Raw genomic sequence first — 12473 nt, forward strand, 5'->3', positions numbered from 1 at the left:
AATTCAAACAAATTGCAATTGACCAGTTAAAAAGCTCGACGCACTCTCATCTTCCTTTCATCTGTAACTGTCAACATGTTTAAACCAATGCCGGTAATATAAGCCAGTTAAAGACTCATTTAAAAGTCGGTATATATATTGATAGGGAGGTCCCACAATCTACATACAAGCACACGGTAACCGATGTAGAAATATACTGGGTAGTGAGAAAACGAGAGAAGATGAGGAAAATGTGTCAATTTCAGGTACGATTTTTCTTCAAATATACTGAGATGTACTTGACTTAATCACATGTACATATGTATATTTTATATGCAACTTGTAGATATGTCTTCGTCGAGATGCTAAAAGCTGAAATGGGTGTTTTACAGATAATGCTCAAGTTAATTCAGAAATTGTCATCATTTAAATTGACATATAGTCTACACTACTCTACAGCTAAAATATTAGTAGTGGGTGTTTAAAAATTATCTACAATAATGTTCTCTTCTGTTAGAATAACCTCAGCAATGCAAAATGGAGAAGTAAACTTCCGCAAAACAAAAACAAGAATTTGGAAACCTTTGAATTTTATGAGAACTTGGTTGATCGAGCATTTGAGCGATCACTTCGAGCTAAGAATAAAGTTGTTACCAATGCTGAAGAAATCGTGAGCCGAAAAACGAAAGTCAACCATGTTTGCAATAGATGGCAAAAGCAGAAGTGCTATGCAGTTGCTGCTATGTCTAGCAATCTTATCGATGTTGAAAACAATTACCTTCACTCACTCGACTTTGACGAATACGCAGTTCAAGGAGTGAAAAGAAAACGCAATAGGAGAAAAACAAGCTCCGTTCATTTTCGAACATTTCTTGCCTAAGGTATACATACCTGTATATTTCATTTAATCTGATTAGATCAGATAAATTTTGTATTTCATTATTTTTTCGCTTTGCTTGTCACTTTTTATGTTATATCTCACAAAGATTTATGCCGAATTGAAATAAATAAGCTTATGTAACAATAAATCCTTTATTAACACCTGGGCCAAACGCGGCACACCTTTTTATGACTTGTTGTTATGAGTTGTTCAACTTTTATTGAAAAAGCAAACCGTTTCGCAAGGTTTACCATGAAGTCATTTTTCTGCTTCGCTTCGCTGAGAATGCTCGCTATATAGGAATAATTCCCTCTAAACGTTTAGCCTGTGTGTAGGTTAATCTCAGAAAGCCGTCTAAATTAGATCATTCAGTAAAACTTGTCAGAAATTGAAAAGAGTTAGACACTTACATCAAGGTCATATAAAGTCTATTAAATCAATTCGCATTTCAAACCTGGAAAAGAATTTCTGAAAGCTTTATATACGTTACAAATGGCTGATGTCCAAGTTTCTTCTTTCGTTGATAGTTTGTTGAAAAGCCAAGGAAAAGGTTACGTAATGTTGATATTCTCTTTAACGTCGCTATAGAATTCAATTATGTATAAAACTATTCATCAGCAAGTTCAATGAATTAGAAGTATTATCATATATAGGTATTTGACAGTTAGATTCTCAAGGCTTTTAGGAAAATCATAGATTATAATTTAAATGCTTTGAAAATTTAGTTTTAAGCCTGCCACAAAGAGTCATGTTTACGACGGCGTATTTTAGTATGGTCGTAGGATGTTTATTTCTATGCGGTAAGTTTGCATGCGACAAAAACAAGCTTAAATTAATATTTTTATATTTCTATATGTGGATAATATTTTTCTTGGCCGGATGTAGCCTATAACTAAGTTATACGGATTTTTAAATTGTTTATGTTAAAAATGATTGTTAATAAAGTTATTGGAATTACAGAAATTGCTGATTTTCCTCTAAGGATTTATGCCTATCAATTGTATAACAAGAACTTAAAATAGAAACAAATGCTTTAGGGTTTAGATTTTTATATATCGCTGAATCATTTTCGGTTTGATTCAAACAATATCATTTTGTTAAAAAAAACACCTTTGCACTTGCGCATGCTTTAATCAGTAGGCCTAATATTGTAAAGTAATAAAAAGTCCAGGAAAAAAGTCACAGGTTTGCTAAGAAAAATCTCATGGAAAACGTTTAAGGTCAATTTATACAGTGGTGTACATTGCTACCTGTGTTGTAAGATTTCTTTTGCAGATAATCCACATACGTAGTTTCGGTAGACGCGTTTTTAGTGCTTCTGCATTGCATTAAAACGATCCCAGTTTAAACGTGAAACACACTCTCGAGTGACTAAACCAAAGCAAGAATGGATGGTTTTTGGTTACTTTCCAAAATACATAGAACCTTTATAACATTTTAGCTGCCTGTGATAGAGCGGTGGACACGACCTTCAGGAAATTAGATGCAGTATACTTTGCTCCTACGGTTATATTGAGATATATAAGGATTTGTTCTCATACTCCGACAAAGGATGTATATCATGTTATCCTAAGTCCGAAACTTAATTACCAAAGGTGGCCGGACAATTCAACCAACGTACGATTAAACCGAGAAAATTTTTACAACTTTCTTCATTTTTTTTAGAGACAAAAAGTGTAATCTGTTTGGACAAGAAAAGAAAGATTATTTGATTTTAAGCCGTAGCTGTATAAATGCTACCAACTTAAGATACTTAATGCCCAATTTATAGTTTAACTGCAGAACTTTCCCGTTTTTGGTAGCCTCGACGAAACAAACATGTCGTTGTATGCAGATTTGGCCAATTTTTTGTTGACTTATTGAACCATGTCCCAAGTTACATTCAAGTTTGTAGCTGAATTTATTGAACTACATAGTTTCTCATATAATTTCATTTTGTCGATGTTATATTGTTAGGTTTTGTAATACTACGTTTTCAAATTTTTTCAACCATCCATTTCATTTTTTAAATAAATAAAAGTTTACGTTAGAGCATTTTTATTTATGAAAAAATATGTAAAGAGCTAGAAAGGTTATTTTTCATTAAAAAAAGACATTAGCAACCATAATTCCGACAATAAAAGTAAAATAAAAGTTAATGTTCCTTTTATCTCGACATAAGTATAGTTGCAAACACGTATACTCGGAAAAAGACCCAACCTGTAAATTGTGGCCCAATCTACCGACCATGGTAACCCAACTTGGAATTAAAGAATGCACGTTGGGCCAAATTTGCAAAACACAATTTTTTTGAATTACCTTTCGCTGGAAGAAAGTAGAGTAACAACAGAGCTAAACCAACAAGTTCAGCAATAACCTTGATTGATTGATCGATTCAGTAACGTCCTTGACGTCCTACAACATTGATTTCATTGAATTTTTTAAGTACGACCTCATTAATAACGCTAGCTGTTCGCTATAGCTTCTTTTTACTCACGGTCTTTCTTCTTGACAATCAAGTCAACCTTATTTTTAGTCATTCAGGCATCTGTCATCTTAAGTCAATTTTTTTACATTTGGTAGGATCCAAAAGTTTGTATTCATAAACATTATTGAAAAGCTGAAAACCTAATAAAACCAAATATAGTTTCTGACGACTTGGCTTAGACTACCTAGTGCCACACAAAGCACATATAGTAACACTGTTTAATCAAAACCTCTCTATAATTAGTCGATCATCCATTACTGAAAAAATATAAAAACACTGTCCAACATGATCATTATATGCCGAAACGAGGCTTGCAACAGCAACGTTCCATTAATCGCAATATGCGCTTGAAGCATGCTTGAACACCAACAACCCTGGTGACGTCACATACACTCCCCGCGCACTGCGCGCAGTTGCTTAAAAACGATTTTGCCTATAACTCGTAGACGGAAAGAGATAAAGATATGTCATAAGTATTTTCGGAATCAGTGTATTTTTATACTTTTTTAGAAAATAGGTTGAAAATGACTTCAGTTCCACTTTAATCCACCGCAGAGAGAGATATTGGGGCAGAAGTCAAACTCGAGCAGTAACTCGTATAATCCAAAAGTTGCAGGTCATGCTTTTCACGGAGGACAGGTTATGTGGAACAGTTTGATATGTCATTTGCTCTGCAGTTGGCTCTTCTGCGCCACACTTCCAAGCTGCAGAGTTTGGCACTGTACCATTTGTACAGAGTCGATAGGAAATGCCAAACGCCGGCTCGGAAACAATTAAACCGTACCCAGGCAATTTTTTGTAGCAGTGCGGTGTTGTGAGAATCCACGTTTTATTTGTGGTCTGTCTAACGAGTTGCACAGTTTCCTGAATTTTCAGCCTGTTCAAACAGTTGCCGTGGAGCAGGTGCCGGGAGGAATTTCATTCAATTAATCAATTTATTTTTTAACGGATGGTTCCATTGTCCGAAGAGCATAGAAAAGAATGGTTTCGTTACGACAATGACTGCTAGAATGGGAAGTTTGTCCTGTGGTGTAGGACGCCGACATCCAGTAGCGTATTAATATGAGACCTTTTTCCGCATAACGAAAATAAGACCAATTTTGCCGCATTCACTACCTAAATTGATCCCACAAAATAAACTAGCCTAGACAAAGGATTCGAAAAGTATAAAAGCCAATTAGCATTATAACCAAATAATGAAAATTACTCTGTGACAAAGAAAAGTTACATCTAAACTAAAACGAAAAAAAAAATCACACTAGACTGGCGTTAGGGCGATGTCTTGTAGCCGATAGGCCTAGATGCCCTAGAACGATCGAGCTAGCCCTGCATCTCGTCAGTAAATTAACATTTTCGCTTAGCAATTTTCAACAGTAAAACAATGTCAAAGTTTAATCTTTAGCACTAAGCAAATTCTTACTGTGAAAATATTGCCAGTTAGGTTTCATAAAATACATTATTCAAAAATTCCGGACATTTACGTACTTTTTAACATTTCTCTCTGACGCAGATTTGAACACTAAAATCTCGGACATGTCCGGGAAAATCCTGACGTATGGCAACCTTAGAGTAGACGCACTTGGACGACATCGTGCTCGGTAGGATATGGGATGGGATAGGATGGGAAATATTTATAGACATAGATATTAAAAGGGAGGGATACCAAGACCGATCTTTGTGGGACACCGTGTTATAGTTTATACATGAGTTGTGGTAGGCTGCTTCGCTGACCATGGTGTTGAAAGTAACGCTCCGCTTGTAGACAAATTCTTTGGTGATATGGATTATATGCTTCTATGGGAGCGGACGGAGCAGCTTGCGTACAAGACCACGGTGCGATTTATCGTATTCAAGTGAACGGTCAAAGTACAATGAAATAGTTTAGCAATTTCGTTGCGTAGAAGCTGTTCTCGATGTTCTGGACAGTAAGAGCTACCTGGTCCATGATTGACATCCTGCGTCGAAATCCGACCTGCTCCCGGAAGGAAGATAGAGTCGGTTATAAATTTGAAGTGGACGTGGATCAGGCGTTCTATAATTTTGAAGTAAACACAAAGAAAAATATCTGTAGGAAGATAGCTCTTTGGATCCGCCAGCGTCTTCTAAGGCTTGATGATCACGACAACAAGAGCTATTTTCCAGATCTGAGAGTTTTGTGGTATAGCAAGCAGGAAGACAGGAAACTACGCAGTCAAGTCGTCATGGCCGTACCTTTATTGAGTATGAGTTACGTGCCGATTTTGTCTGGTTTTGTTTGTTGGAGAACGAAGATAAACTCCTCACGGAGAGAAGTGGACAACAGAGAGGTTTTCGCCGTGAGTTGTTTCTGCCTTGGACAGTTCCGACACTTACTTGCTAAAAGTCAAGTTGACTTGTTGTTCCTTTTCTCGACATATGCATTCTATTTTTTACCAGTTGAGTGGCCTTGGCTTTATACAGGTGATTGGTCAATTTTGTTGCTTACTACGTGAGATGGTTTTTCTTATTGCATATACGCTTGAATCGTTTGTTTCGACGTAGTCCAGCCAGGTAAAACGTATCCATTTTTCTAACAGTCTTGTTGGGCAAAGGTTGCCAGCACTCATACGTGAGATTATATACACGGGCATCATAAAGTGAAAATAAGTAGACAACATTAAATCTTTTTCTCTAGTTTTTTATGGTACTTTAATTCAATAAAATAATTTTGATTAATTTTTGACCCCACAATCGGCACAGCTATTGAAAACCTCCGCTCTAAACATACAGTGTTACTAGTATGTTCGACGTAGGCTATTAACTATACTGTGGTAACAATGTAAGCAGTGTTACCGTAAACGCAGCAACACAGGTAGCGCGGTGCAAGCTTTCAAGATCACATTATCTGGGATGACATGGATCCAAAACGTGCAATTGATCGTTTTCACGTTGTTTCCATACAATTTTCTTTTATCGATGAACTATGATCGATTTTATCGACCAAACTACATTTGTTTTAACGTTCGCGAAATTGGTCAGTCAGGAACGCTGGATTTATAATTAATCAGCGATAGCATAGTCTGCATAGGCCTATAGGCCTAGTATGACACTTTAGTACATTCTTGCAGTTACATAGCAATAATAATTATAATTAATCAATGTGACTGTTGCTGTCGAGTGTCGATATCTGAAAAGTGATCAATATAAGCTGCAATTCGATATTTCTTGTAACGTTTGCAATTGTGAAAGCAAATTAACATGTTCAATTAAATATAAGAATAAACTAGGTCATCAAACCAGGGATTTATTTGTTTCATTGAACTTGCTGTGTTTCAATAGATATTTGTCAAGGGCAGACAACCCTTTTGATGGCCAATGATTCAACAACAACTACGAACAGTAACTTAACAGCAACGACAATATCAAGTAGTGACCCAATGTCAACAGCTGTAAGTGGTACTGATTCATCCACCGCATCAACCATAAGCAATGCGGTAACTCTCTCTATTACCATGGAATCACAAGCTATGACGTTATCATCAACGTCAACCGCGAGTGCAACGGTTTCATTGAGTGCTACCACAACCACTGAAAGTCCCGGAAGCACGGTTACCTCCACCCTTACCATGTACTCCACCTCTCCTGCAGTAACTATAACGCCTAATTCAGTTATAGAAGTAAGTTGTTTATTTTTACGTGGAAAAAGTTTTTCACCTTGAAATATACCATGTGGGTGGCAACAGATGCAAGTCTCATAGTTATTACAGCTTAAACTGACATGTATCGAACATAAACATTTGCCCTTTTGCGTAGAAAATCTAAGCTGGTGTAAATGGTAATAATATAATCGGCAGTGGCTGAACATATGTGCATGCCATATACCTGTATATCGAAGCTGCACGAAAATGAACAGGAAGTATATAAAAACTTTTAGACCAAGAAATTTAGTAATGGCACGTTGTCAACATATAGCCTATATGTATGTTTATGGATTTGAATTAATATTGTTTTCGGAAATGTCAGAAATTTTATGGCAAATATTTCACAACAGGTTTTAATGTAATAGCATTGCACTATATTAGCCTAGACCTATATATATATATATAGATAGATATGTTAAGATAACAAATAAATGGAATTAGAAAATCGTAAAACACCATCTATAATAATAACAGAACATTCATGTCTCAAGTACAATAAAGGTGACGATAAATTGTCGATAAATAGTGCAAGAAAATTGTCCCTTCGTTTCTGTGTTTTTTAAACTTAGTCATTAGATTTGTGAAGACGGTAGGCTATACGAACATTGAGCAGTGGTGTACGAAACCAACGCGGAGTGCCATGGGGCCCGGCATTGGTGGGGGCCCTTTCATTGATAAAATTATACTTTAAGCGCCTATGTGCCAAGTTTACCTTTATGAACTTCAATATCTTTTTGGAAGTGTCTTTAGACTAACCAGTTGTTGTTTTTGTTCAATCGATAAAGTATTGCGCAACTAGTCTACAGCCTACTTAAAATAACAGCGCCGGCGTGAAAATATTAAAATACCGATAACCATCACTGCAATATTGCTATAACAAGTAAACTGTGTGTAGTTAGCATGTAGCTGCATATTTAGGGTTGCCTTGAAGGAAGCCAAAAAGCTTTAAAAATTGATTTTAAAATTCTCAAGCTAATATGGATAATATATAATTATATGGACCCCTCCGTAAATACGTTAGTCTTAGCAAGACCTTTTTGAGTCATCGACATATGCAGCCGGCATTCAATTAGTTTTAGTTAAAACAAAACATTTTCTAGTGCAGTTTGAAACTATTAAAACGAAATAAAAACGCAATGCAATTTACATGTTTGAAAAGTTATAGGTTAAATTTAGACAAAACTTTAAATTTGTTAAATATTTTTGCATTACATATCAATTTATTTTTGTTCATATGTGACACAATGTAATGTTGCTAGCCAGCTGGCTTGTTGTTGGCCTGGGCCCCTTGGAGTAAATCTGGCCCTGTATCAAACATTTCGTGGGTGCAGCTGTTAATTATTGCTAAATATTATACGTCCATGTATAGAAGGTATATAGTTTATTTACTTCTAAAACGTGATGCTAGAACACTTCTTTCAAGCGCAATTTGATAAACGCATACAGTAATTAATCGCTTTTCCACTTTGATGGAGCGATCGCCAGGGTTGTCCATGGGAATGGGATTCCCACGGGAATCCCATGGGAAATGTCCCATGGGAGGGGATGGGATGGAACAGCACGAATTGCAATTCCCATGGGACATGGGAACCAGTACAGAGGTTATTGTTTGAAGCCATTTTGTGGGTGAAATCGATTTTAATTTAATATATCTATCCGAAAATGTAAATCTAAAAAATAATATCTGCCCGAAAATGTCATAGCTTCATTCTAACCTGCCAATTTTAAATGGGATGGGACATTGGGATGGGATGGGATGGGACAGGCATGAATTGCTATGCCATAGCATAGCAGCTATGGGATAGGATGGGATGGGACAGAAAAAAATGTCCCATGGACAAGCCTGGCGATCGCGCTTCCCCAATGTATCGTTATCGTATATTATATAGGTTGCAGAGGCGTAATTAGTGGAGAAATTCTGCGTTTATTCCAAGTGTTTATTTTTCAAACATGTCAGTTCAACTTGTAATAAATATGGCTCCCGCATCTTGTTGCCTTGATTACAACCACTCCACAACAGGTTCTTCCTCTTGTACTTTTACCTTTTTTTCTTTATTTCCTTATTTCAACAAAAAGGAGTCAACACACTCTCCATATTTACTCAATTGTAAGCCGCCCTTGATTGTAAGCCGCGCAGCATGTGTGGCAATTGTGATGGAATTAAAATACAATAAGCTGTTTTAGGTCAAAAGTTTTGTATTGGTAATATATTAATGTTGTAATATTCACAACAATATCATAAACAGAAGACAATATCAAATGTTTCATAATTTTAATTTAAGCTGCATGGATACAGTGATCATCATCAAATAAAATTTTTATTTGATAAGAAAATGTAAGCCATCTATGAACGCAAACTGCACAAATGATAATAATAAAAAACACTTTGTAAGTCGCGGCTTACAATCGAATAAATAGGGTATACAGTAGTTTGCTATAGGGATGGGCCGATACGAACCCAAACCCGTAGATTCGGGATTCGTTGGTGTCGACCTTCATGATATTCGGGTTCGCACGAACCCGAATAATCTTCCTCCCATCACATCCCTAGTTTGCTACGTTCTGTTTACACTATTTACTGTGTTGTATGAAGAAAGTTTCAAGCAACGATGATCTTCAGAACGCCTTGATGAAAGAGAATATAACTATCGAAATGTTCTTTATGAGGGTGGTTGTATATGCAAACAATCAAAGCAACAATTCCATTCAAGTAAATGAGTTCTACATTGATGATACAGTATCAACAGCATATATTATACAATGTGTATAAAATTTCCTTTTAAATCTTGCCCAGTATACAAGATATGTATGTTGTACGTAAAACGTTCAAAAATTTGGTAGGCTTACATTAATAGCTTGAAAGAAACCACAACCATGTTTTGACATCAGTATTCATCCTTTAACCGATGTTTGTAAAAGTTATTGTTTAAAAAATATTTTTGAATGTAGTAAATGGATTTTGTTCATGCAGGAGATTTTCAATTCTACAACCGGCCAATTGTTATTCGAATTAATTCAGTCAAATAGTTCAGCAATTCTGGAAAATTATAATGAAGAAGTCGAGGAAGAAAATCGTGTTTTCTTTTACGCAACATTGCTTGATTTGGAAAATCGCGCTTCTGACGAAAGTTTTGTTTCAAATTACTTAAACCATGTTGTGCTGGGAAATACCTCTATCTCTTATAACCTTAACACGACAGACTTGCGATACATTGCTTGCGACGTATACAAGGAAGCTGGGGGTACTAGAGTTTGTAGCAGCAATGTTACGGAACAGGATTCAGTTTTAAATCTTGGCCTCATAATAGGTTGCTCTGTTGCTGGTTTACTTGTTATAGTTATTCTTTCAGTTGCATTGTGCTATTACTTTACAAACGTATTACCTGCCTCAAAAGTTAATCCAGGTCAGGGTAGTGATATTATTGATGGGCATATTAGCTGTCAACGACGGTCTACCGGCAGCGAAACTACTTCACAATCAGCCATAAGACAAACACCTTAGGTGTCCAACTGTTTGGAGACATCGAGTAAATAGATCTGAATCCCGTAGTAACTTATAGGCTATGCTGTATTTCTACGCCTATATACTAAATTTTATCACTAAGGTTTGGTTAAAGCCAATCCTCGGTTTTCGTTGTCGCGTGTCAATAACGCTCCATTCGCTTGAACACAAGTTTTTGACCTATTCTAACAGCAACAATTTCTGAAAACTTTTTCAACGGTGCTTTATATATGAAAATTTGCTGTAATTAATGATTGCCCTGCATTGATCTGTGTTGTAATTTCGGTTTACCGCGTTGTATAGGCCTACCTGTTATATAAAATCACCAGTTTGTTACGGTTTGATACTCTGGTATATTATAAGCTGCCACTAATTTACTGGAAAAAAAGCCACAGTTTGGAGCCATTTTTCTCAGTTTCTTGTTAACTTATATGTTATTTATAACATAGTAACCAATAAACATAACCTAAATCTACCTTATAATCGATATCTAACCCTAATAAAACCTTAAATAGCTGAAATCAACTTTTTACATACACATTCTCCTCTAACCGCCTATATTTAACAACAAGGCGCGTGACTTACGTACAGTGAAATAGTCACTTCGTACCGGTACTTGGCAAAAACTGTACCGACGGCTCCGGTATTCGGTACTATTTTGAAAAGTAGTTCGGTACTCGGTATAGCGGTACTTGTTGTGTAAAAGATTTTTCTGCAAATGCATGTTTGCCGCTATTACGCCTCCGGTAAAGATTGTTCCTGGTCAAAACACATGTGACGTTAAACGCTTGCAATTTTGCAACATCTTTTTGATCAATTTTACTTGTCATTTCTAGATTAAAAAGATCAACAGATGCTAAAATTAGTATCAAGGTTTAGGGCGGCTAATTAACATGTAGGCTATTTTTGAAAACATAGTTTGAATTTGCATAAAATTTTGAATTAATTAAGTGAAAAGTACCGAGACCGACTGCAATTTTTTGAAAAAAGTAATCCGGTCCAGACATTCGGATTTATCTTATATTTATTCGGATTTGGATTTATTGGGACTTTGTTATTTGCATTTGGAATTGTGTTCTTGGAAACGTTGAGATATTTCATTTTGAAATATCTTATTTATTGTCATGCTTTCTGTGCACCTGAGGACCCTAATACCGTGCCCTCACCCTGGCCACAGAAACAGGATTTTGATCCCTAGAATGGTGTTTCGTTTGGTAGGGTTTTGTTTTTGTCATCCACGTGCACAATGGCAATTTCCACAAACACATCTTCTTCATTTCCACGATTTGTTTTAAGTTAATTATTGATTTTCTGTGATTTTGTTATGGTGTGTGTATGTTTTTTGTTTTGTTTTAGGTGATAATAGTTTATGTCAATGCAAGCACTTATTGCGTTTCGTGGTCGTGCTAACCTCACATCGTTATAGCACTACCGTAAAATTAACACCTTGCATGTTTTAAGCTTCCGGGCTTTGCTATATTTTCCCGTTGTTTGATTGTCCGTGAGAATATTTTCGTGTTGTTTTAATAAAGCAAAGTTAGCACCTTTTTCGCTCCTCACAGTCAATGGCGAAAAATAAAATAAATAAATCACGCTATAGTAACACAGCACATTGCACTGTAGGCTACACCGTTGGCATATGATCGACTCTGAAAATAGTTAAATGGTTGCGAAAAGATGGTTACTGTAGTTAATTCGTCTCAATGAAAGGAAGATTCATTAGTTCATTTACCAACAAAATGGCAACTTAAAGCAAGCGGAAAACGTAAAAAATCTTTCATGCAAATCAGAATTGCTGAGTTTTGTTAACAATCGATCAGGGTTGAAGTAAACGAGGTTAAAATGACCGACCTGTTTATTTAAGTCCATTTCGTTCGTCAGTTTTTACCAACACAAGCAAACGAAAGTCATTGAAAGTTCATAATATTTGAATTTAAGTTCAAAACAGTTAGATAGAACAGTTTTCTCAAGACAATCCCCAAGAAG

The 12473-nt window shown here is 36.0% G+C and overlaps 1 protein-coding gene across 1 annotated transcript; it reads left to right on the plus strand.

Moving 5' to 3' along the window:
- Nucleotides 1–1203: 1203 nt before the first annotated feature.
- On the plus strand, nt 1204–12012 carry LOC143449517 (uncharacterized). Its single transcript, XM_076949751.1, has 5 exons — nt 1204–1409; nt 1585–1659; nt 6624–6961; nt 9579–9695; nt 9957–12012. Exons 1-5 carry the CDS (start codon nt 1352–1354, stop codon nt 10485–10487), a joined length of 1119 nt encoding a protein of 372 aa, XP_076805866.1. The 5' UTR covers nt 1204–1351; the 3' UTR covers nt 10488–12012.
- The last annotated feature ends 461 nt before the right edge of the window (nt 12013–12473 follow it).

This window comes from Clavelina lepadiformis, chromosome 3 (assembly GCF_947623445.1).
Source record: "Clavelina lepadiformis chromosome 3, kaClaLepa1.1, whole genome shotgun sequence".
Classification (NCBI taxonomy): domain Eukaryota; kingdom Metazoa; phylum Chordata; class Ascidiacea; order Aplousobranchia; family Clavelinidae; genus Clavelina; species Clavelina lepadiformis.

Coding starts and splice junctions, on each gene's coding strand:
- LOC143449517 (XM_076949751.1), top strand. CDS start 1,352: ATGGCTGATGTCCAAGTTTCTTCTTTCGTTGATAGTTTGTTGAAAAGC. Junction 1,410..1,584: donor GTTGAAAAGCCAAGGAAAAG/GTTACGTAATGT, acceptor TTGAAAATTTAG/TTTTAAGCCTGCCACAAAGA. Junction 9,696..9,956: donor AAAGCAACAATTCCATTCAA/GTAAATGAGTTC, acceptor TTGTTCATGCAG/GAGATTTTCAATTCTACAAC.